The 25,834-nt window shown below is 43.7% G+C and overlaps 3 protein-coding genes across 7 annotated transcripts in view; 1 reads left to right on the top strand and 2 right to left on the bottom strand.

Moving 5' to 3' along the window:
• Nucleotides 1-3,875: 3,875 nt before the first annotated feature.
• NFS1 (NFS1 cysteine desulfurase) lies at nt 3,876-14,770 on the bottom strand. The gene is made up of 12 exons (XM_080405424.1): nt 14,448-14,770; nt 13,373-13,489; nt 12,806-12,889; nt 11,997-12,149; nt 10,863-10,956; nt 9,951-10,085; nt 8,382-8,539; nt 6,855-6,960; nt 6,609-6,690; nt 5,105-5,188; nt 4,889-4,978; nt 3,876-4,256 (listed from the first exon to the last, which is right to left on the bottom strand). Exons 1-12 carry the CDS (start codon nt 14,706-14,708, stop codon nt 4,193-4,195), a joined length of 1,428 nt encoding a protein of 475 aa, XP_080261550.1. The 5' UTR covers nt 14,709-14,770; the 3' UTR covers nt 3,876-4,192.
• On the top strand, nt 14,694-17,440 carry ROMO1 (reactive oxygen species modulator 1). The gene is made up of 3 exons (XM_080405434.1): nt 14,694-14,818; nt 15,435-15,565; nt 17,249-17,440. The coding sequence occupies exons 2-3, from the start codon at nt 15,435-15,437 to the stop codon at nt 17,355-17,357; spliced, it is 240 nt and encodes a 79-aa protein (XP_080261560.1). The 5' UTR covers nt 14,694-14,818; the 3' UTR covers nt 17,358-17,440.
• A 2,143-nt stretch (nt 17,441-19,583) lies between these two features.
• RBM39 (RNA binding motif protein 39) overlaps nt 19,584-25,834 on the bottom strand; it is a 31,858-nt gene continuing 25,607 nt past the window's right edge. For 3 of the 5 annotated variants that reach the window (XM_080405423.1, XM_080405422.1, XM_080405421.1), the window contains 5 exons: nt 24,992-25,024; nt 23,772-23,847; nt 23,500-23,605; nt 20,673-20,751; nt 19,584-20,584 (listed from right to left, as the gene is read on the bottom strand). In XM_080405423.1, the coding sequence (XP_080261549.1) occupies nt 20,484-20,584; nt 20,673-20,751; nt 23,500-23,605; nt 23,772-23,847; nt 24,992-25,024 (395 nt within the window). In that variant the 3' untranslated portion in view covers nt 19,584-20,483. Of the gene's footprint in view, nt 20,585-20,672; nt 20,752-23,499; nt 23,606-23,771; nt 23,848-24,991; nt 25,025-25,834 lie in introns of those variants that run through there. The other 2 variants (XR_013930868.1, XR_013930869.1) reach the window with 1 other exon arrangement.

Genomic DNA, 25,834 nt, shown 5'->3' on the forward strand with positions numbered 1-25,834 from the left:
GCCCTGCGCTGTGTCTGTCCTTCGTTCGCTTGACCGAGTACATGTGCAGCACAAATGACTGTCCCACACTGAAGCATGGCGATGCACAGCTGGGGAGATGCCCCACCACATTTCAGCGGATGCGGGTGCTGCAGCAGCATCCAATTCCAATGAAAAAAAGAGCCTGCATAGTCTGCTGCAAGAAACTGATGAAAAGAAATCATCACCTAACATGGCAAAATGCTTTTCCAGCAAATCTGGGCGTTCAGCAATTCAGTTTACTTAGTTGTTTTTCACCACTGAACAGAAACTAGGGCTGAGCTGTGTGATGGGTGTGCTGTCTGGAGGCAATGGGATCAGGTCAGGCCTGGGGCTGCTGGGCCCCACAGTAGCCCCCACTCCATGATTTGTTTCCCTGTATATTCCCTGTTTCTACTCTCAAATTCTCCTTTACCACCCACATCCCCTCCCCAAAAAAACAGCCCACGCTTGCTCATCTTCTTCCTATAATCCCTGGGTTTACAGATTTTGTACTCTATTTGGTATTTATGGTAAAGGTGCCCTGAAAATGCATCAGTTCCATCGAGCTAACACATCCTTTCTGTGTTGCAACGTGTGCCACCTGCTTACACATCACACTGATGGCTATAAGTAATATCCAGTAATTTGTAGTTTTATCACACTGGGCAGGGTCAGCTGTCAGCATGCACCCCTCAACATAACTGAGAGAAGCAGGTGACTGAAGTCACCAGCAGTATCCACAGCCAGGCTTGGCCAAGATACACAACTGGGAGCAGGAGCACCTGCAGCTCAGAGCCTCACTCTGCAGCACTTCCCAAGCTGTAATAGCCACGCTGCAGTGGGAAGAAGATATAAGATAACAGAAAAGCAGCACTGGAGTATCCCAGGTCAGAAAAAAAACCTAAGACTTTTCAGCTTTTGAGAACGTGATGAGTCACCACGTTGCTTTTTATCGCTGAAATAAAGTCTGGTGGAGAGACTTGTGACGTTTACTGTGTGGACCAGCAAAAAAGCCAGGACAAAACCACATAATCTTCAGCAGGCCTCTAGCCAGCGTCTGTACTGACTCCACAAAGGTGCACTGAAAAGCAAACCCTGATGCTCTGGACAGCTGCTGCAGATCATCACGTGTCCTTGCACCTCAAGTGTTCTGGTCTATGCTGCAGCTTAGCTGGGGCAGTCTGAAACAAATGTCTGCGACTCAGGTTACCTGCACATGTCTCCAACTGCCTCCTCAGCCATACCCCAATTTTCATGGGAAGTAAATACATAGTTCACTCAAGATTAACAGAAACAGATTTACTGCAGATTGTATGAGGGGGAACAACATCCTGGACTAGTTATTAGGAGCATGCCTAGTGACCAAGGGTACCAAAGAGGAGTTGGCAGCATGATGCAGTTAGGTACCAATAGCAGGGGGAAAAGTGGCTCTGGAAAGCAAAACACTGGTAGGCAGGTTAAAAGACAGGGATCATAGGTAACAGTGTCCAATATGCTCCCCCGTAATATGCACATGGTGGAAGGCAGACAGAATGCTAGAAAAGAATGGGATTTGCCTTTATTAGGTACGAGGAAACTGTTGAGAGAGTGCCAATTTATCTGTCTCCCCCACCTAAACTGAAAGTGAAGCAGGATGCTAAGTACATAACAGGGGGGTAGGGGTGGCGGTGTGGAATTTATACAGGATGCTTTAAAGTAAAGTGTGAGGGAACAAACACCCATTGTGCCACTAAGAAGAACGAGTAAGTTTGAGTAAAACCAAGGCCAAGAGCTTTTCGAAAGAAAGCTCACACAGACTCCTGGTGTACTGGGACACCCTCCAGCACTGGCTTGGGCGGGGTGCATGTTGGTTTTGTTCTACAGAGCTGATTTTTATTAGTAGAGAAGAGCATTGCGTTACGTTACTGCACGGTCACTTCACTGGCTTTTACAGGGTAACCCCAACAAGGCCCCAGGCGTTTGCCTCGCTTGCTTCACCTCCTGGGCCAGGTGAGCAGCCACCACCAGTGCCCTGCTGAGCACCCCCCAGGACCTTGGGTTTACTTCTTTCTGTCATGGAGAAAAGTTATGTCCACTATAAATTTTTCCTCATCTTGCTATACAAGCATTCTCAAACAAACATTTTTTAACAGTGTGAATGAGTTTCCCAAGTCTTTATATATAGAACTGATGTTTTATATCTTAGTACATAAAAGAGGTGGTGAGAATCTTCAGGATCTGGGGCTCCCTCTTCTCAAAATAATCATAAATCTAAACTATTTGAGTTTTTTTTTAAATTAGCTCAGATCAGCCATTGAGTTTGAGAAGAATGACTCATCAAAAGTCAAATGCTGACTTGATGCCAGAGTGAGTTTCTAACAGTGTTCACAGAAAACTCAGGAGTTCTTTCTCTATTCTCTAATAAAAGGCTACACTTTAGCCACTTACTGATAATGCTGCATAATTCAGCCAGAAAGGCAGATCCAAAATGACTGGAAGTAGCCAAGTTTAAGTCTTCTCTATAATTTTTTATCATCCATGAAATACAAAGAACAATTTCACAAACATATAGATCTAAAACATGCTGGCAGTGTTATCAAGTGCTTAACCCAGGAAACAGTACATATAACACCTCTAAAACCTATTTATGCATATGGTAGTTTCAAAAATGTTTTGAAGAAATAGGTGCCAGCCCTACAAAATTAAAACTGCCAAAGCTAATAATTTCCAATAGAACAACTGAGGATTAGCTTTGCGTTATAACCAACCAGATCCATCCCTGGTAACAAAAAAAAAAAGCAAACAAACCAAGCTTTTGTAACACAATCCACCTTGTGAGACTTAGCTTCAGCTTTTACGTTACATGGTTCATCTTCGAGGTAGATACCATCCAGACTGGAGGCTTACTGTCTAAAGGGTATATTAAATTCAGCAGCTAATACAGCATCTGTCAAACAAACTACTTTGAGAGCTGTCAGCTTATGCAACTGAAAAAAAGGCACTTTGTAATGCAGGGTTACGTTTCCTACTGCGAAGACCAACAAAGGTAAGAAAGGAGAAATGATACAAATTAATCTCATCAAACCCTTTTTAACAGACATTCCCCCAGCATTTGCATGGAACAGGAAACGGATTCCCATGCAAGTCTCTAGTGAGACAGAAGTACAGACTGTCATGCAGAGACAACTCCAGAGCCTCACGTTCCTGTCTCCAGGTAAAATATACAGGCTCAACTGGGCAAGACTCCCTAAAGTGATAGAAGCCAACAGCCCACAGGCAAACTCTTGAGTAACAGCAAAGGACTCATTACAAGGGGAGGAAAAAAAACCCAACAAAACAAAAAAACAGACTGCATTAAGACTTTATCTGCTCTCCCCCACCAATCATGTTCCAACCCAACTAGTGCTGCAACTGAAGCTTGCATATTCTGCCTATGCCACTCCCCCAATCATTCAACTTGTCTTTCCTTACTTAGAAAAACATCGCATGGAGAAACACAATGGAGGGGACAGCAAAGTGCATCATCATTGTACATAAACTGTGTAACGCTGAAGAATGTTTTAGATTAATGCACACTGGTCTGTACAAGCATCACCCAAAAAAAGGCTAAAACCAAGGCAAAAAGAACACAAAATACTCAGTTTCGGGTGAGGGAGTTCTTAACTGCACGTACACCTCAACTGTGAAGGCACACAGCCATGCTGAGGCATCCTTTTCCTCTAGAAATGCCAAGCTTCTTCCTATCTGAGAGTTTCTCAGAGTACAATGCATTTGAGCAACACAAAACCAGCGACAGGATGTCCACCTCAAAATAGAAAGAGCAGGAGGCCTGGCAATAGGTCTGTGCTACAAACAGAACAGCTACGCAGGATGTTTTACACGGAGAAACAACCACCTCTCGCCAGGATTCCACTGGCCCAGAAGTAACACACTGATTTAATTTCCTTATTAGAAAATACATTTCCAAATAAATTATGTTTTAGCATAAACTGCTGTGAATCAATATAAACACAGTGGGTGTTATATCATCCTGCCTTTCTTCAGGATAGTCTAAGAAGCCATAAATTAAACTAGTCTTTGTGATCAGAAAGGGTAGTTTTCCAGCCAAACTGCAAGTGTCAAAAACCATAAGTGCTGCATAATTTGTTCAAGAATGTACAGAAAACGCATTTTAATCCACATCTGCATCTAGTCCATGGGTAGTGATGTTTTCTCAGTGCTGACTCCATTTAATGCTTTTGAGGTCAATTCCATCCTGCACCATTTCCCAGAGGGGGCTGTAAAGAAAGGAGAAGAATGAGGACTAAAATGTACAGGACAATATCAAAAACAACCACCAAACAGACAGTTTCATCAACTACACAATAAATTAGGACATACCCATCTACCCATCTTCTTCTGGAGGTCAGGAAGCTTCAGACAATCAGTCCTCAACTGTGTCCTCACCCCAAAATACAAGAGGTGAGAGAGCAGGGCACCTCATTTCCTGCCCCCATTTTAGGCATAAACTACTGCTGTCTCTTAGAGACTGAGCCCTCACATTTGACACTGTCCAGATGAGTCAGGAGTCTTTCAGTTTCACCAAAAAAACCCCCCACCAACCTTATTGATACATAAACTCAGTAATATCACCTCTGGCTTAGAAACTTCTAGGTATTGCCCTACATCCTTGCCCTACTCATATTCTTTCCCTGACAAAGGCAGGATCTGGGAGAAGGTTTGTTACCAGGTCTGTTTCCTTCAAAAATTTCTCACTACTGTTAAAATCAGGCTCACTACCCACTCTGGCAATACCACTCGCTTATATACAGACACCACCAGATTTCTGAAGCAAACAATTATTTTCAGCTAAATCCAGCTCTTCAAATATTACCATACTGAAGTCTTTACATTCAGTAAGATGGCTCACCTCATTTCCCTCAGCCTCCTAACATGCTGTATGCACTTCTGCACCGTATAATCCACTTCTTCTTCTGTAGTGAAACGACCAATGCCAAATCTAAACCAAAAGAAAACCATTAAGGACTAGAATAATGTGCATATGTAAGGGTGGAACAAATCCATCACCTACTGCTAGCAGAAAAGAAGAATGTTTGGAAGCATTAGGGAAGACCACTCCACGCACCTTATAGATGAGTGAGCCAAGTCTTCATCTGTTCCGATAGCCCGCAAAACATAGGAAGGCTCCAGAGAAGCTGATGTGCAAGCACTGGGGACAGGGAAAGCAGGCAAGTTTCAAACTTCTCTTCATATGCAGATGCTACACTGAAATAACACTTCACTAATCTCCAACAAGGAACAGGTCATTTACAGGCATTTAATATTACTGTGACCCTACAACAACCTGTACCAGCTTCCTCAGCCTCTTAGAAACCACCAGTGAATACAAGCAAGAAGAGTGGTATTTCTGCTCCTGAAGAATGGAAGGAGTGGGCATTAGAGGGGAATGAGTGTAATAAAATAGGAGCACAAAGTAAGAAGAGAGAACGCATAATGCAGGAAGAATAAATACAATGCCAAACAGAAGCAGCAAGAATGCAGACTAAGAGGTAGCTGAAATGAAAGCCATGAAAAAAGACAAAGGATCAAAGACAGAATTAGCCAGAGAAGGTAACATACCAACAGAAACATTAAAAAAAAAAAAAAAAAAAAAAAAGGCTTCACAAGCTGTTGTTTTGCAGCAAAACAATTAAATGAAACACAGCGTGCAGAGGAATCCAGAGCAAGATGACCTAGTTATAGTCATCACTAGAGAAAACTTCCATCTTCAAGCAGCAGGCAAAACTGGTTATATGTTGTTACTCAATTTTTACAGGTAGCAACATGCAGCATGAACTGGAAAGCCATTTACAGCTCTCTGGTGTGCAAAGCAGAGCCTCAGAAGAGATTTTTAAATTACAGAAGTGTCTGGCTTCAGAGACAGTCATGTGCAGACTTGTTCTTCCTGTTCACAGTGCCAACATATTTCTAATTAAAGACACACTGACCACTTTGTTCCCAAAGGTTAGGAAAGGAGGGCATCTTGACACTCAGTTACCTTCATCACAACCATCAAGTTCATCTTAGTAACAGAAACATTACTCATCACTCCTGTAGAGCCAACAGAGCTCCATAAAAGCATATTCAATTTTCTTTCTGCTTTTGCATTAAACACAGGTACTAGAAGCTAATTTAATTCAGATATTTGCCCAACCTCACTAGATTCTAGTTACTATCTGCCACTTGTGTGTAATCCTGCTGAAGGACAGACGCTGCTCAAATGCTGGTAGCCTTTAGAATGAAAGCGTCACGGGCAGTTACAAGTCAAGGCTACTCAGGCTGCATTTAACCAGTCTGCAAGGCTAGCAGGTAGGAATTTCTAGGCTGTTATTTTCTGGTGGTTTTGGAGGGTTTTTTTGTGTTTGGGTTTGTTTTTTTTTTTTTTTGCTTTCAGTATGAGTAAATTAGACCTTCATTTAAAATGTGCCACTTAAACACCATCTTAGAATGCAATCAATGTCAGGCTGACTCACTAACCAAATACACAAATACATGGCACAGAGGAGATCACTCCTTACTTTGTACATCCATTAGCAGATGTTATTTTCTCACCAAAATGTACTGCTATCCTCCCACACATTCCACCTTACCTTCCTGAAGACAGAGCCACATCTTTCAAAGCCATCAGAAGACTCTCCCCTTCCACATATGCAAAAGATAAATTGATGCATCCTACACACAAATAAATGAAATAGAAAAAAACTTCCATCAACTGAAATCTAGGGCAAATCCTACCCCACATGGCAGTACTTGCAAAACATGTAGCTGAAGTGCATTATTCAGTCATGGTCATTAACACTGAGGAGCTAAGGGGCTCTGGATCTTGCTAATGTTACCTGGATAGCGATGCTCTCTATCTCCATTCATAAGCACATCAGGAACTTCAGTCATTATTTTTGTAACCAGTCGTTCTGCCAGTTGAGAGATTCGCTTATGGTCGTACTAGCAAAGAAACCAGAAAAGAGACCAAAATAATGAACAGCGTACAGTTTGACCTCACTCGAACTGCTTTGTGTCACCAGCCATGAGCAAACTGAAGTAGTTGGGTTTGTAGTTTGGTTAGACTAGGGAGAGAACACATCTGAAACTTAAAAAGAAACTGTCAAACTTTGCCTACTCTACAGACTGTTTTAGAAGAGAACTACCAGCTTGGTTCTAGCTAGCTCAGCCTTCAAAAATATTCCAAACCATTCAGAAAGATCTATATATACACAAGCTGCCAAACAGGCTTTCACAAAAGCACAGAGTCCTTTACGTTTAAAGACAAATTAGGCAGTGCATAAGATGACACATTTTGCAACAGAAGTGCATCTATTATGGTAAGTGCCCCTTATTTCCCTAGGGGCTCTCAAACTATACTACATAAACACATGGACTCGCAAATTACTGTGAACTCAACTTGGCAATGAGAACTGTCCACGTGCACTGTCTCGTTCCAGACTAAAAAATGAGGTCACTTACACTAAAAAAAACCAGCATTAAGGTACGGTATCAGCTCTGGTGTAGAGAAATGGCTGGATGCACACATGCAATGCATGCTTATAAAAAGAGGCTATCTCAAATGTTACTTGGTGTACAAATGCCAGAACTCTGCAGGCAAGGAATAGAATCCAGATCTGAGGATCATGCAGAATTCAAGCTCTGCAGGCTCTCCAATCTTTAACAAGGCTTCCCTAATCACCCATCTCAGATGGAGATCTCTGCCTGCCCCCCAGGAAGAAGCTTGATCCTACATGTACAGGTATCTGGCTTATGCATCCCACTGGCACTGTATTAGAGGATTTTTACATTCCAGCTGTAAGGAATGGATTGGTGCCCACAAACAGATGTAGCAGCACACAAAGGCTTAGTTAGAGACCAGACCTAGCAAATAAAAACTCTACTGTCCAAGCTAGGAAAAAAAAAAAAAAAAAAAAGTAGTAATTCTTAGTTGCAAAGCTGCAGTAAACTTGAACTTACATACATTTAACAGGTATGATAATGGACTCTGGAATTTTTATTTTTTTCAATATAGATTACACAAACATGGAGTTATACCATTTCAGAGATGCTGCTAATACATGTGCACAGAATGGAGAGATGAGTGTAAGCACTTAAAGCTGTATTTTACTAGAACTGTCAACAATAAACCTGTTGTAGAAAACCATGATTCAAACCATTTCAAGTAAAAAAGAAACTTAAGAAAGAACTTCCAATTACCCAAAAAATCCTTGAAAAATGCCAAAACATTTACTTAATGTTACAACACGAAAATCAAATTTAATTCATGCACATGGACACAAAAAGACCTAAAGAATCTAAGACTTAACTGGCCCTCTAATATTCTTTTCTGGAATCCAAAACAAATATCTCCTCCCACATACCTCCATCTCTTCCTGTGCCACTTCACATGCTGCCCCCAGGCCCACTGCCAAAGGAGTAGGCACAGTCCCAGACCGCAGTCCTCTCTCCTGGCCTCCCCCACTTTGCAGGGGTTCTAGCCTGACGCGCGGTCGACGGCGAACATAGAGAGCACCAACCCCTTGAAAACAAGGAAAGCTGTTTTAGTATGCAACCACCATTCTGAAATTATGCAAAGGGACTCCAAGGTTTGGAAACATTCCTTATTTCCACAGCAAACACATATTTGGACACCTCACTGGAAGAAAAAAAAAATTAGTGAACATATACAGAAGCACAGTATTTTCTAGGAAATGCTGTTCGTCCCCATCATTCGCATTTCTCTTTGCTCAGGCTCCCAGAGCTTTAGCCATGGGAGAAGCTCAGTTTCCACCAGCATGCTTCAGCCACCTAAGGAGTCCGTACTTCCCTTACTTCTCAATTCCTGTGCACAGCTGAAGTTCATCCCTTTGCACTGAAGTTTTTATGTGCAGGTATTTCATTCATATATGTTCCCTTACTGACTTCCAACTGAAAGCTCTAGAAGAACTCCTTTCTCTGGTTTACCAGGCCACCACTAGTCCCAGTTCTCTCCCATCCTTATTAGGGAGACTAATCAGTGGCACCGATTTCCAACAGGCAGATTAGATATGCCAGCCAGTTCCACTGTCTACTCTCCTCATCTGTGAACTTGATTTCCATGTCTTCACGTGCCTTGGCATACCTAACAAGTAACTGTCACCACATGAAGAATGTTTGCAACTTCTGTTCATAACAAGTTGTGAAAATTTATGTCTGTCACCTGCTCAAAGTTACTGGTTGAAAACTTAGTCCTCATCCAGAGAGGACTTCAGCTCTGAAGAGAGCTCATGCATAAAGAGACAACATATTGAAAAAAATAATTTTGTCTTTTGTTTCTGAATAGCACACAGAATACAGCAAACCTGCTTTCTGTCTTTCTGCATCCAGTGTTACAAACTAAATTGATCGTGACAGTGATAATAGCTGAACTTTTACTATTTGGGAACCAACTAAAAAATCCATAGCCAGATTTTAAACCCCACTCCGCAAAGAAGATGCACAAATGGAGCTGGGGGGGAAGAAGCCATTGGAAGTACAAGACAACCAAAATGACTAAGCATTTAAGCTTTCCAGTTACCTTTTGATCTCCCCATTGCAAGTTACACTCAGGACTAAACATTACCATGTAACCCAATCATTTTATTTCAACTGTTTCAGCATCAATAGTGCTTCACACCAAGCAGACAACTCCTGAAAAGCCACTCCTCCTAATGCTGCCACCATTATAAGATACTGTTTCTTCCTTCAGTGAAACGACCTCACAACCCATCTGCACTGAAGATCCGCACACCACAGCACAGCTCTAAGTCTGGCAGTGGTGCCTGAACTACTCCAAAATCAGTCCAACACCAGTCTTAGAAGATATTTCCTGTCACTAAGACAGGTAGGTTTTACTTCATACGCTGCATAGTTACCTTAAGGTAGGCAGGCATGGAAGCAACAATTCTCTAGAAAAGCATTTTGGTACGTACCTTTGGGCCCATAAATTTTATGGCCACTGATGCTCATTAGATCAATTTTCATGTTGTTGACATCCATAGGAATTTTACCAATTGCTTGTGCAGCATCTGTGTGGAAGAAAACCTTATGCACACGGCAGATCTCACCTGTAATAAACACACAAAAGCAAAAAAACCCCATGTAATCTCATCTAATGGTTATGATTCCAATGACTCCAACAATGAATCTAAAGCATCAGTTTATAGCAGGGACAGGTTCTAAGGTGACAAAGGAAGAAACAGGCACTGTCATGTTTCTTTTACAGTAGCGTCTAAAGCTGCATAGGAGCTATTCTGGCTGGTGCCTAGCTGGGCACAGGTTTAGGCAGGTCAGCAGGTAAGACTGCAGTGAATTTCTTTCAGTTAAGTAGTTAAAAAAGCCTGCTGCTGCTAAGAAGTAAGACTGCTTCCAAAACCACACCTACCAAGTTTAAGTACAAATGGCTGCATGGGTTCATGACCATATACAACATTACTGGGGGAGAAGGGGTGTCCAAGTGTGGTGCTCACCATCCCCTCCAGCCCCAAATTCTGCATATTTCTCTTCTTAAACACTACAAGTCCACAAAGTCTACAATAAACCATTATAGGATGTAAACTCAATTTGGCCAGTTACCTGTGCAATTTTTTCATCCATCAATGAAACTAGAAACACTGCAGCTGATCTGTACAAGGCTATAATTGCTGCAATACTCACTGTAGAAGTACTATATTTCATCCTTATTTCCCCTTTAAAGTAAGTTTTCATTTGGGACAGCATTATTATTTATTCCTTAACTATACTACATCTAATTTGTTGCATCAGTAGTACTTGGGTATGAAAATATTAAGTAAAATGAAGCAGATGTGACATTAGTTGGCCTCTGGAAGCCATGGTGTACTTACCAATGTCATGAATTGGCTGCTTTACTCCTATTTCATTATTCACAGTCATTACAGAAACCAAACTTGTATCTGGCTGGAATGCATTCTCCAAATCCTGGTGAAATATACATACAGAAGTTGTGACTAATGGCAGAAGCAAGATTCCTGTGCACACCGTCAATTTGCTAGCAAATCTTAACCACCAGCCTCCTAACTAGCACGTTATGGAGAAACCCCTTGGGTTCTGACAAACAGTCCTGGCAAGAACACTAATCCATGTGAAATTCCTGTAGGAAGAGGAGCACGATCAATGATCAATTGCATTTCTGCATATCCTAACCCTGGTATGCACTGTGCCACCTGACTTGATTTAATCACGTCAGAACAGGCTTTTGCCATGTCTTGTATATTCCTCTGAACTATTTTCTTTAATAAATTAACCACCCACAAAACAGCTTAAGCCACATCTAGACAAAGTGGCTGGCTATAAAGGAACTGCATTATATACAAGAAAGCATTGTGCAAAGAAGGAGTCTGCCAGCAAAGTTCTCAGAGAACACAGCTAAGACTCCTGCGCCTGCAGGCCTAATCCCTCTACCCCACCACATACACACAACACCTCTCCAAGTCAGATGACAGGGCTAGAAATAAAACTGACGCTGTCCTGTATTACAGGACACAAATCATGAAATAAGCATATACAACATCTAAATCCCAGGACTGCAGCCAGTACAGCCAGAAGGGTCAGTTCATGGACAGCAATCAGAAGGGAGTATGGTAATCACTGATGCCTTGAGTAGCTCAGGTCATGGAATTTCACCAGTATCTCCTGCATCAAAGCCAGCTCCATCCTAGTCATGTACTGGGCTCTCTATAAGGGTATGCACAGCTCCACCTGCATGGGTGTGAAGCATGAAGGCACAGCAGGTGAACTATGGGATGAGAGATGAATGTTTTGGTTGAGAAAAAGTCTAAAGCAGACAGAATAGAATATCTTTCCCCAGCCGTGACAGATTTGACTGTGACCCATTCCACATTGTGATATTTACCATCCTTTCCTCTTTATCATCACGAGGACACAAGGCCCTCTTAAGCATCAATGTGAAGCAGAAACCTCTTCTATTTTCACTTTCTTTCTGTCAGTAAACAACCTACCTTCAAATCTATAAGCCCATTCTTTTTAACGGGTAGATATGTGACCCGAAAACCTTCTGTCTCCAAGGAACGGCAAGAATCCAACACGCACTTGTGCTCTGTTTGTGTAGTAATTATATGCTTTTTTCTGGATTTATAGAACCTTGCAACACCCTGTCAGGCACAATCCATCAACAAAAAAATTGCTGTTAGATCACGGAAGAAAGCGAGCTTTACACAAAACAATCAGAAATAAGAAATCACTATTCAGATATAATTCATTTGGATCTTCCCCGTTTTCCCCAAAGTGATGAATCTAAAAGGTAATGACATGCAATTCACACTACATATTTCCATCAGCACTCATTTTTCAAAAGGCCTGCAAAAATGTTAGCCAACATAAGCTCTAGACACTATTAAAATAAATACTTTTAAAAAAAACATTTGCAATGGAGTCCTATACAATGACAAAGTCTGAACAAGCACACACTAAAGGTTAGAACACTACCTGATCCTAGTCAGAAAAAGGTTTGTGATCAGCATCTCCGCTATATTTCATTATAAAGATTTTAATTACGTAAGCAGAAGGACTGCACTTGGTGCATATAAGGTAAACACCAAGTATTATACTCTGTCCTCAAAACCATGTCCTGGGCACTAAAACACCCCAGTATTTTCTCCACTTACGTAGTAGAGTACCACAAGGAATAAATCCAGGAACTTGAATATCTGCTAACTGGGCCAACATATTAACACCTAAACTATTGAAAAACGCATACAGTTCTTAAGAGCATAATCTTAACAAATAACTATCAGCATAAACCTTTTACCTTTATTGCCATATTATTTGATTCTGTTGCACCACTGGTAAATATAATTTCCCTTGAATCAGCTCCAATTAAATCTGCAACTTGCTGTTTAAAAAGAAATACAAATTTGACTTGTTAAGATAAAATATAATGAACTCATCAGAGCAAAACACATGCAAAATGTTTTCAAGAATCCACCCTTGCGCCTGTCATAAAAAGAACGTAAACCCCAGTAAGTATTGCTTCCCCCAAAAATGACAGACTCACACCTAAGACTAGCAGAATAGATAAAATATGGAGTTAGCTCAGTTATTGCAGCAGCATGCTTGTGACCTCAGGAAACCAAAAATTTTGAGGCACTTTCACCTTAAGTATTGGTTTCTGCCATTTCAGTTGCTCTAACCTCATTATTTTTTCTCACAACAAATCTGCTTAAGTACAACTATGCGAAGAGAAAGCTGCTATAATACAGCCCACAGAGAACTAACTAACTACAACAGCCTTATTGTTAATTTTGATTTTCTTTTGACACTGGCATTTGCTCGCCAGCAGGAAAACCACTAGGACTGCAGAGAGCTGAAGACTCACCTGCCTTGCTTTCTCCATGGCAGCCTCACTCTCCCAGCCATAGGCATGGGTCCTGGAGTGGGGATTGCCGTAGTAGGCTGTCAGATATGGGAGCATGCTGTCCAGGACTCTGGGATCCTGCAAGACATGAACCACACAGACTTAGAAAAGGAGAAGGAAAAGCATCTCTGTCCCCTCTACACCCCCCTGATCCCTCTGTCCCAGGATTCGCAGCACTTCTTCTGCAATGTCTAGATTTAGCTCAGGCCAGACCTTGAAAGCTTGAGGTTGTTACACCTTATATACAACGCTGCCTCCAGTGAATACAAGCATCTGGCAATCACGTTCTGCACCCTCACACGTAACCTCGATCTGCCTCAAGACAACCATGCAAGAATAGGATTTTCTGGGCATACAGAATCACAGAATGGTCTGGGTTGGGAGGGACTTTACAGACCACCTAGTTCCAACCCGCTGTCCCAAAGGACACCTTCCACTAGACCAGGGTGTGCCAAGCCCCAACCAGCCTTGGCCTTCCAAGCAGAAGCAACACCAAGTCTTAAAAAGTCAGGAAAAACTACGCAGGTAAGCATCTCGATCAGATTAACTCCTTGCTGCCCCTAAAAGCAATACTCGTACCCGCAGCTGCCGGTGCGAGCTCTGCCGTGGCTCCCACCGTGCGGCGGCCCGGCAGAGCACGGAGCGGGCACCGAGCCTCTGTACAGCGGCGGCGAGGCAGGAGAGCAGGGCCGCGGCGGGGCTGAGCTGCTGCCCAGGCGGGAGACCGGCGGCGTCGGAGCGGCGCGGCTAAAAGGCCTGCGGCGGCCCGGCCTCCCCGCCGCCGCCCGGCCTCCGCCGTTACAGCTCCCTCTAACTGACGCTGCTTCGGGCGCGGCCGCGAGCGCAGGGAGAACCTCACGCCCGGGAAGACGCGGCCGCGCCAGGGGGAGGCAGAGGCGGCGGAGGGCGAAGGCCGGAGACCGGAGCAGAGGCTGGGCCTCCCCTGCCCCGTGCCGCCTGCGCGCCGGGCGGCGCCGTAGCTTCGCGGGTCGAAGCAGCGGCGGCAGCAGCGCGGGCGGGGGAGACGCACTCTTACCAGCGGGGTGGTGGCCTGCACGTCCATGTAGAGCGGCCGCAGGGCGCCGCCTCCATCGCCGCTTCGTCCCGAAGAGGGGGGGGACGGCCGGGACGGTGCTTCACCGCCCCCCCCCGGAGCCTCGGGCGCCGCTGCCGCCGCCTCCGGCCTGGGCAGCAGTTCTGCCCCCGCCGCAGCCCTGCTCGGCGCTGGCGCGACCATCGGAAACCACCGAGAGGCGGGAGCCGCCCGCAAAGCCGCCAGGCGCCGCCACCCCGACATAGCCTCGGTGCTGGGCGCACCCGCCCCTTCCGACTACGTCAGGGCACGCGCCGGAAGCGGAGACCGGAGCGGGCAGCGGTGGTGGGTGCGGTGCGGCCGGAGGGAGCGAGGTACGGGCGGGGTGCCGGCCCTCGCCCCTCCCCAGGGGGTTGGCGGTGGAGGCTCGGGTCTCCGGGGCGGGGTGCGGGCGGCGGTCGGAGCACCTGCGAGGTGAGGCGGACGTGGAGGGCCCTGGTGCGGCGGGGGCGAGGCCTGGCGGCGGGCGGGAGGCGGAGGCCGCCCCTCCCGGGGGGGCCGCAGGGCCGTGCGCAGCCTGAGCCCTCGCCTCGGCCTCGGGCCCTGCGGGGCGGGTTCGCTGCCCCGCTCCGACGTCGGTGGCAGCTCCGGAGGACGGGCCCGGCAGCAGAAGCATTGCTACGTGACGCCGTGCGCTGCTCACGGGGAACTGAAGAGCACGGAGGGGGGTCCTAAACAGCTCTCGGAAACACAGCGGCACTCCCCGGAGCTTGCCGAGGGCGAAACAGGGCCGTCATCGAGGCACTGGCATTCCCTTCCTGCCTTTTCCTGCTTGATGAGTGAGGAGACGAGCCTGAAAGCCTGCAAACCATCCGACACTACACTTAGGAGACGCTCGGAAGTGTGCAGGCTGGCTTTCCAGCCCAGTTTGGTTATAGAAGTGTTAGTCAAAGCAGTAAATCCATGCAGGTGTTTTGTTTTCTTTTCCAGATGCCTGTGACCATGGGCCCATACGGGCAATCGCAGCCCAGCTGCTTTGACAGAGTAAAGATGGGTTTCATGATGGGCTTTGCAGTAGGCATGGCAGCAGGAGCACTATTCGGCACGTTTTCCTGCCTCAGGTACGCTGAGGAAACAGCTTCTGTGAACAGGTCATGATACAGCGAGAGCCAGAGAAATGCTGCCACTGTGGGATTGGGAAGGGAGGTGCGGATCTCCGGGTCCTGTGTCATCACACAGGTGAAACTTTGTTAGTGGCTACAAATTAACCACAGTTGAAGAGCCCCTTGTCAGCCCTAGCCTCAAATGAGAAAGTCTAGTGGTGGTGGAGCATCACCTCTGGGTCAGCTGTGTATGAGGAGGTCATGGTTTCACTGACCTTTTCCTGCCGCTTGTAAGGGGGATTGCATTGGGAAGCTGAAGCTGGAAGATCAGCTCCAGGAAGAGCTGGATGAATTGGCTGTGCAGATAAACGTGTAGCCCTCTCCTTGCTCTAAAGCTTCCTAAGGTATTCTGCAAGCTCTTGGGTATGGGCATCATGGTTGCTTTGGGTGTCCCATCCCCCTGCATGGAGACAATCACTTATATGGACCCCGAGTCTTAATTGCAAGAGTGTAGGCAGAGCTGTGGATGGCACTGGCACAATACCACTGTGAATGAGAGAGGGACACCTTTCCCCAGCACTCCCCGGCATGCTGGCAGGGAAACAAACAATGCTCGCTGCTCCAAGATAGCCCTTGCACTGCATACTGACTGGTTTTGGCACGCATCATCTGTGAAAAGGAATTCCTGAAATAAGCTCTTTAATATTTTGCAGAACGTTTTATGCTTGAGGTTTTTCATCTGTGATTAAATATGGGCGATGATTTGTTGTGAACCTAAAAGGAGGAAAAGGCACAAAGTCTAATCTGATAGTTTAAAGAGTTTTCTGATCTCTCTCAGGTTCTGGAGGGTATTTGGAAGTGGTACAATGCTAGCAGAAAATACAGATTTAAGGTATTCAGAAGAAGCAGTGACAGTGGTTCTATCGTACTTAAATGACACAACTACGTTACTTCTGCTGTACCGTTTTTGAGGGGAAATCTCCATGTTTAAAAATCAGGTGCATGAAGTTCCTTAGACTGTATAGTCACTGCCGTGCTTAGAAGTCAAATATCATGAGAGCTTCCTGAGATGGAACAATTTGTTTCAGTCTGACCTTAGGTAAGTGGGAACTGGAGAACAGAAATTCCTCTGGACACCTCTAGGCCTTTCATGTTTCTCTCATATTAAAATATGGTGTCAGCAGTGAATAGGAAGAGTTTACAACATGATTTTAAGTTGGTGATACGGAAACCAGTGCCACTGCAGCCAGACAGGATAGTAATGCAACAGCCTATCCCCTTTTTATTCTCTGGCAAGTCAAATATTTGAACAGCACAATTTTTTCCCAAAAAAATTAAGGGTATTTAGGGCACTAGAAGGTAAAGCTGTTCCTGCTAGTGGTGTGGCAGGAGGGTACAGCATCAGGTGGTACTGCTGCAGGAAAAAAACCACACATGGGCCATTGGCGAGGGTCACTCAAGTGCCCAAAGAGTACAGCTCCTTACCCCACCCACCCCCACCCCCTGCCCGCTGTAGCTCAGGCACAGGGCACTGCAGCCAGTCTCGTTGTGAAGGCAGGAGTATCATTTAAATTTAGACTGAAGAGGAGGTATTTGATTTGGGCATTCAGTCTGCATGTATCAGATGTTTCCTGTTGCAGATCTGTTGTTACCTGTCAGGCTTCAGCTTTTATGTAATTTCTTTGTTTTTCTTTATCTCAGGATTGGCATGAGAGGACGAGAGCTGATGGGTGGAGTTGGCAAAACCATGATGCAAAGTGGTGGGACCTTTGGGACATTCATGGCTATTGGTATGGGAATCCGCTGCTAACCTGGCACTTGGGTTTTATCTTGGAATGCCCCTGTCCAGCCATTCCTTCTCTGTACCATAATAAAATCTTTAGATATCTAGAAGTGAGAGCTCTTCATGAAACAGTGAAGCACTGTCTTCCCTGCTCTTCTGACTGTAAACATGCTTTTAACCAAATTTCTACTTTCCTCCTATCTCAGTCTCATGACAATGAGAATTAATAATGCATTGTACTATGTTAAAGTTCCTATTTCACAGACATAAGTACAGCACACACATTTCACCCTTTGGTACTCGGGCAGCTCACCTTCCCCGTGTGTCAAGGTGGAGCTGCTCTGGCTAATTCAGATCAACTATCAAATTCCTCTCTTACTGCAAAAATAGGGGGATTGAAGCTTATCCCATTTCCAAGTGCCAGGTAATATGGGGCAAGTGCCCTCACAAAGAGCAAGGGACCCCAGAAGGACTTGGGCAAGTCCTTCTCCAGCTGAAGGCAAACTACAGCAGCCTGGACACTTTCCAGCCAGCCTGGCAGCACATGGGTGCAGGAAGCAGCCATGGAGCAGCACAGAACAGTTACAGCTGTGTTGCTGGAAACTGTTAAAATTGCTGGAAAATGGGAAACTGCTTGTGTCACATGACAGGTAGTTAGTGATGAGTCACAAGGATGACTTCAACACCAGACATGGGAGAGGTACTCCTTGGTCAGGCCTTGAGTGACACCTTTCCCAAAGCTCTCCCTTCAGGACTAGCTGTGCTGCAAGTTGCTGTGCTATTGAGCACAGAAGAGGACAGCCTGACTGTGTTGCCTCTCACAGCTCTGAAGGTCCAAAGGGTGCAGTCTCGCACACCTTGTGAGGGGAAGGGCATGCTGCTGTACAGCCCTTCTGGAAAAGGGATGGGCAGAAGTGGTTGCAGCTGCCTCCAGCAATAGGAACTTGCAATAGCTTTTTTCCATTCCCTTAGCAAGGGCAGGGGGCTTCTACCTGTAGGAGACCTGCTACTAGAAATGAGGTCTTCTACAGCCTGCCTTAACAGGCCTACAGGGTGCTCAGTGCTTCCCAGGGAGAACAGACGATTACTCCCTGCATCTCTAGCACTGCCTACAGCATAACTATCACATTTAGTGTTGCAAGCCCCTATTATCTGCCTTTTGAAACAAGGCTTATCTTTGCTCCTTTATTTCTGTTTAAGGATAGGACAGGTTAGCAGCAGAACCTCAACCAGCACTTGTACAACCTTTACTTGGTATGAGTGCCATCCTCCCAGTTTTTCAGGGAGAAACACAAATCTGCCACTAAAAGCGTGTTCTGTTGGCTGTCAGGTTGACTTTGTAACCCCTGAGAAACTGTGCCAATCATCAAGCCAAGCAACACAGCTGCTCTGGAACAGCTCAGGTTTTACTCCAGCTGGCACAGATGGATTTAATACTGGCAACTAAAAAAATATGGGCAGACAAAAGGGGAGAGCAGCTTTGCTTGGCTGGCTTCAGTTTTGTCGCATACATATTCTTCAACCAGTATGTTCCTGCCTCCTCCCCACATCTGCCTTTATGCTACACCTAGTTGCCCAGACCCATTTTCTCCCATGGCTCGCTCCTGGACTACTGGAGATTGCCTCCTGCCATACTGCAGCTCAGCCACAGCCACACACCCCCAAATGGACACTCTCAAGGCCAGAAACCAGCCACCACAACATTCCATCTCAAAGCACTGGCAGCATCCCTGCGTAGCCCCCTTTCACCCACCTGGGTGGAACATATACTGTCTACATCTTTGTCAAACACAGCTTTTGTTAGCCACTGGTTAAAAATGACAGAGAGGTAGGGAAAAGGGTACTAAGAGGGCAATCCACTTGGGCAGGCTTCCCTACAGAAGCCAGACTAAAAGCCAATGTACCTCGCTTGTACATCATACCTTACTTGTACATCCCTGTAATTCACAACCATTTGAGATGGGGGCAGAGGCAGGCAGGGGGGAAGTGATCTCTCTTTTGAATCTGCAGCAGGCCCAAGTAAGGGCAAGAGCTGTCAACGGCCCAGGCAGCAAGAAAACCCACAGGCCCTTCACCACCCACTTCTGCAGTATGCATAGGGTTTCAAACAGCAGGAACCAGCTCCTGCATCTCCTGAAGGAGTGGTATTCCAAACACCCACCCTCCTTCCCAAGCATCTTTCGCTCACCTCCAATCTACAGCACACACTGCTTAGTCACATCAGGAGAGCAGAGAAATACAAGATTCATGAAAGCCTTTTTAAGAGAATTTTATTTGAGTGGTTCTTACAAAGATTGTTGCAATATGAAAGTCTTTGTTTGATAGAAATATCAAGCTGTCTTGTCAAACACACTGAAGTAACCCAAAAATATATTTCAGAGCTCACAGAGCTTAAAAAGAGCAAAGATTATATGCAACCAGAACAAAACATGTTTCTGTATTTCCTACCAATTTTCAGACTCTACTGAAATCCTTCAACTGTGCCACACCACATACATAGAAACTTACTGGAAATGCAGAGATTGTTTTGTTTGGAAACTTAGACACACCTCACACAGTATTTACAAAGAAACTTTTACAGATACATTAATCAAAAGTTACCATCAAGAAATAAAACCCTTCAATCCTTCTATTCTTACCAATTATTCAGCACAGAGCAAGCTGAGTGGCTGCCTAGAGTCAGCTTTCAGTAGCCTTTTGAATCTTCTATTTATACAAAACACTAAGTATGTCCCTTCATAAAGTCTGTCTCTGATATTAACCTTTAGCAGATCACCTACATTTAGTGAAATGTAAAATGTAATTGCTGCATTAAAAGAAAGGCTTGTGAAACATTAAAAATGTCATCATGTCCCATCTGCCTTTTACAGAGAACTTGTTTTCTATTAGCTACTTCTCAGTTCCTACAGATCACCTTAGTCAATGTACAAGAATTACAAGGCAGAACAAGAAGTCAACAGCTTTGTATACAGTGGAAATGCTAGTTAGGGAGAATGAACACACTGCATTTCTGCTTACTTCATTTTATTTTTAAAGGTAGCAGGAAGTGTACACAAAATGACATTAAATCCTTTCCTTTAGTTTTATCTAAATAAAAGATAACTCAATCTTCCTCCAAAAAATAACTATGTACAAAACTGACTAAATCCATCTTCATCGTCGAACAGGAACCAGTAGTTGGGTTGCAGTCATAGAATCTGGGAAAAGGCTGTGGTATGTTGGAAGAGGTACATACGCTGCTGTAATCATTTTACCTGATCAGAAGATAAAGAAGTTAAATCAGCATTTGGTCATTCCTGCAATTAATCAATCAATGCAGTTCTCTACATGAAATCCACTCACCTGCAAACCACCTCCCATGCAACGCATTTACAGCTGCAATGGCAGCAGCAATTGAAGGACATTTGACATACACGTTGCCCTGTAATACAGAAGTGTTAAGAGTCTATTAGAAGCTTGAGAAACACCCCACAATATCTGTTCTCCAGACACTTCCTTGGCGTGGCTGCAGTGGAAGCAAACCTGCCTCGCTATGTTCCTACTGGCATCAACTGATAATGCAGAATAAGCATGAAAAAACGGGAGTAGTGGACAGGTTTTTTTACTGACTGGCATTACCATACATCTTGGCATTAAAATTTTCTAAATAGGATTTTGCAACACAGACCAAACGTTGATTTCAGATCAAGCTCACAAATAACCGATTGCTTATTTGGTCGCAATAACCCTTCCAATGGCTCCTGACTGCAAATCTCGTGTGAAACAGGGAAGTGCAAGGAGTTTGGCTACCTCTACTGCAGGCTAGCCATCAAGTCCTGTAAATCACAAACTTTAACCACAAATGCTTAAATAGATATGCGAGTTCACAGCCTGGTTTTCAAATAAATGGGTTAAGCACTCCCCATTCCCTGGGGCAAGCACATTCAGCACTTCAAGGAAGACTGGTACTGTAAAAATTCTCCAACATGAAAACTTTAGTATGTATCTCAGTCCTCTGTTCCAGTAAAGCCCAAGATGTATCTAACATGAATGACAGACTGATCTTTTAACTTCACCAGATATCTGAAGTTTTCTGTCTGCAAATTAAGCACTAAAACAGCCTAATCCAGAGTACTGCAATATTCACATTCAACAACTGCAAGATGTACAGATGCTCACAGTAGTGTGAATGCATTTTCCTGGCTACCTACTTAAACATAGACTACTACCAGTAATTTTTGAATCAGATCAGATTCCAGCTGAAACGGATTTTACAGGAAAAGAATATGTTAAGAAACCAAATCCAGCTTTCCCTTTAGCAGCCTTCACCAGCCTGTACTAACTGTACAGTTAGAAGTGCTAACTCTTCTCAGTGCAATCTAACTCATTCCTTCACAGGGAGAAACCTGAGATTAGGGGCTCATGGTTAAGGGACTAAGCAACCAACACACACAGTTCTGTTCTGTCTCCCCCTGCACAGGCATCCAAGCTGCTTAAACCTTGAAATGAGATACAGCAACATTAAAGCTCTGTTTTCCTTAACATACCACAGTGTAGACTGGTGTGGTACATGAGACCATGTATTCAGCTGGGACTGCAAAATTTTACCCTCAACAAATTACACCTTCATGGCTGATTACTGATGGCCCTTAGCCTGGGAAGTATGGCTGTCTGGGAAATAACCCTAAAAAGATGGGAGATTAAACACTTAAAAGATAATATTACCAGAATCTAATCCTAGAAAACAGCACAGCACAGTGGAAACTTCAAATACAGTGTTTTTAAATATGTGTGGGTATTTTGTATCTGGGTCATTGCTATTCTATATGAAATCTGTTTTGTCACAGTAACAAACAGCTAACTCATGACATAGTAGCTGTAGTTTGTTTTTTTTTTTCTTTTAAATCCACTTGCTAACATGAGCCACATATGCAGCTCTATGTGCTCAGAACCTATGGGAGGTATGTTACTGGCTGTTGCATTCTCTGGGGTTTGGGGGTGGTGGGTTTTTTGGGGTCTGTATGTTTGGTTATTTTGTTGCTGGGTTTACTTCTCCCCTCCCTACTCCCCCATCTCCTGAGGGACACTTTGTTTCCTCTAAGATAGTAATAGACTAAGATAACTGTGGGAAAGGTTTCTACCTCCCATTAGCCCAGATTAAAAAATGCCAGGGAAGACTGTATGTTGTTTTATGTACTAGACTGCAGCTCATCTCTCATCTAATCTCTCGGTAATCCCCATTAAAGGATTTCAGGTGACAGGAGTCTTCTGTAGAAGCAGCACAAGATAACAAAGGTTTGTGAATGCCAAGTGCATTACAGAGCACAACAATCCCATCTAAGCAATACTGAGAAGGACAGTAGTGTAGATTTCAGCCTTGCACAATCAAATGGAACACAACAGAACACTTCCAAGGTCTGATGGCTGGAAATTAATCTGACTACAAGAGCATTTGAAACCTGTGCTTCAGTTTGGGCAGTAAATTCCATATAAAAAGGGTTCTAAGCCAATCTGTATTTACAGAGCTTCCACAGTTTATATTCCAAGAGCTGAAGTACAAGGGAAGAGATAATCAGTCTGGGGATTGCATAAACAAAGTGAACACAGAAGAAAAATGTATTAGCCTTTTTAAGATGCAGGCTGAAGAGTCCCTCAAACAGGCGCTAACCTGTAACTAAGTCTGCATCAGTAGCCCTTTTTCTTCTCCTCCCCGTTATAACTGCAGACACTTACACTACTAGTGAGCACAACTGTTCGCAAGTGTGGTATTATTAGGCAGGCATTTAACCACATATCAAGTACGCTGGAGCAGGGTGTCCTTTGTGCTAAAGCCTGTCTTCTCCAGAAACAGAAGAAACTGGAAGTCCCTGGCTTTTGGGAAATGCACAGCTTAAGGGAGAAGCCAAATGCCAGAATGAAAGTGGTTGCTACTCTTCAGCCTGCGTTTCCACAGTAATTTCAGCTGTGTAAAACTCTAAGAGAGGACTGCAGCACCAGAAAACTGCTCTCATATCTGCATTTGAGCTACACACAATGGTTCAAAACAGGGGGGAACCACCTATGTTCTGCAAAAACTGCAAAGCAACTTCAAGAAATTTAGATTCAGTTTAGAAAAAAAACCCACAACCCAGCAGTATTTATTTATTATGCTCCCTCTATACACTACAAAGCAACAAAACTCTCAACATACCTGAGCTGAGTTTTTGTCTACATAGATGTGGATAACTCCTCCATGTTTGTTACACTCCTCAATCACATCATCTTTAATTTCTGTATCCCAGCCAGCTTCTTCTTCACTATAGGGGGTGGAAAAAGAAGAGGACAAAGATGGAAATGTTATCACTTAAACAAAACCCATGCTGAAAGTCATCAAAATAAGTTCTGCAACATTCCGATTCCTTTCTCAGATGTTAAAGTCATCAACAAATGCCAAACAGAAGCACACAACGGTAAATCACTTACGTTTGAGGATTAAACATGTTGGAAAGCTGGAAGCACTGTGTTGCAAGTGGTTGTACGGAAGCAGCTGCAGCCAGAACTGTTGTAATAGGAAAAAAAACAGTACCAAATCTAAGAACCTGCTATGCATGGCTCCAATTTAAATCAGTATCTTTACCTATTTTTTAAAATCACAACATTCAGCAGTAACCGCGGAAGTTTAAACAGAAAACAAAAACCAGGAAAGCAAAACTCATAACTAAACACTACATATTATAGAGAAAATTTTAATTGATCAATGCAGAAAACAGCACAGATGCACTACAGTTGAAGCTGAAAAGTGTTAAGATAACCCCAGGCACTTTTTCTGCATAGATTTTCAGTATTAACATTTAAATGCAGATATATGCATCTTCACATGCATCTAAAAATTCTGCCCGAGTTGTATGCCAGCAGCACCTTTAATTTTTTTTCTCCTCTTGGAAGTCAAGCAGCAGCTCAGGGTGGAGTGACACCACCCCATTAGACTCCACAGGAGTGACATAACATCTTACGAGAGTTCTCAAAATGTATTTTAAGCATGTTGAATTATCCTTCAAAAAGTGTATCTATACTTTTGTCCCCTGGAAACGCGTAACTTAAGAAATACTTGACGACTAAAATTTTAAACATTTTAGCTGTAGAACAGATTGATACTCTTCCCCAATAACTGTGAAATTATTTGTCATTTATTGTTGCTCATCACAGTACATCTTATTAAAGATAAGCACAGTCCTATAGGCTGCAAGCTTCTCCTAGTTTAGTTGAAATATGAGTCACCTTCTCTGTACATGTGCATGCATTAAGGTTTGACCCTCAGAGTAAGATGATGACTAATACTGGGACAATAACACCATCCTCCTGATTCTCAAATGACTCCTCTAGTCCCTGCCCTGAAGGCAGTAAAAAAACCCCAAACTCAACCACACTAAACCCATAAAACCCACAAAAATACAAACCCACACATTTTCTAGGACTAACATATGGCTGGGGAACATTACCAACACTGAGGAAATGCTACAGAAAGGCAAAAGTGTTTTCACATACGTTGTTATTTTCAGTCAATAATCAATATGTAGTATGATTGCTACAGACAAGTACAATACAGTTCCTCGGGCTGCTGGCAAACTATACCAGAAGCATTTAATTTATAGACATCTGCAACAAGAACTACTTGTGACAGGTTATATCAAATGCTAGTTTACCTTCATTCTGCTGAGATAGTCTCGTTTGCAAATCTAAAGAAAAATATACAGAAGTTGATTAGTGTGCTTTCTAGCATTATTGTATTACCTGTCAGCCAGGTGGCTCAGCTTGTATTTTTGTGGTTAAGAGGTTGTTCAAGTACCTCAACCCACTCTCACTGTTCCTCTCTAGCTGTGAGTAGTTTCACTCATTTCAACTTCTCAGATAGAATATTCTGTACTTGACAGAAATTCCAAGACCAAAGGTAAGCATACTTTAAAAAGAAACAATACCTTAAAAGGAAAGACATGACCATGTCCTTTAATTCAGTACTATCATTTCCACCTTGCCTTTGCTGTGCTTGAACTCTTCATAAGATGTTATTTTGTTTCACAAGAAAGTAATTACAGAAATCCTTACAAGCATTAGACATTTGGCATCTTTACCAACAGAAAGCACTTATGCACAGTTACCCAAACATGACATTTTGAAAGCAGTTATCAAATTTAATTTTCAGTAGATTAAGGTAGTATTTCACCTGTTATCTTTTCATATAAACGTCGTAACAACATGAGTTAGTTTGGCATTTTTCAAACTCAAAACATATTCAAGTGTTAAGAACATATAATTTGCCAAGAAAATGCTAATTACTTGTTTAATAACATACAACTGACTTTCTACCTACTTCCAAGTATATGACTCCAATACTTAACATCTTTAAACCACAGAAAAATTCAGAATGCAAGAGATCTTAAGCATGAGCCTCTTCATTTATGTTCCAATTCAATCTACACAAACACAAGGAGTCAGAACCATCACCTTAATTCACTTGTTTAGCAAGCAGTGAAGTGCTGGACCCCAAG

This window comes from Falco punctatus (genome assembly GCF_963210335.1).
Source record: "Falco punctatus genome assembly, chromosome: 10".
Lineage (NCBI taxonomy): Eukaryota > Metazoa > Chordata > Aves > Falconiformes > Falconidae > Falco > Falco punctatus.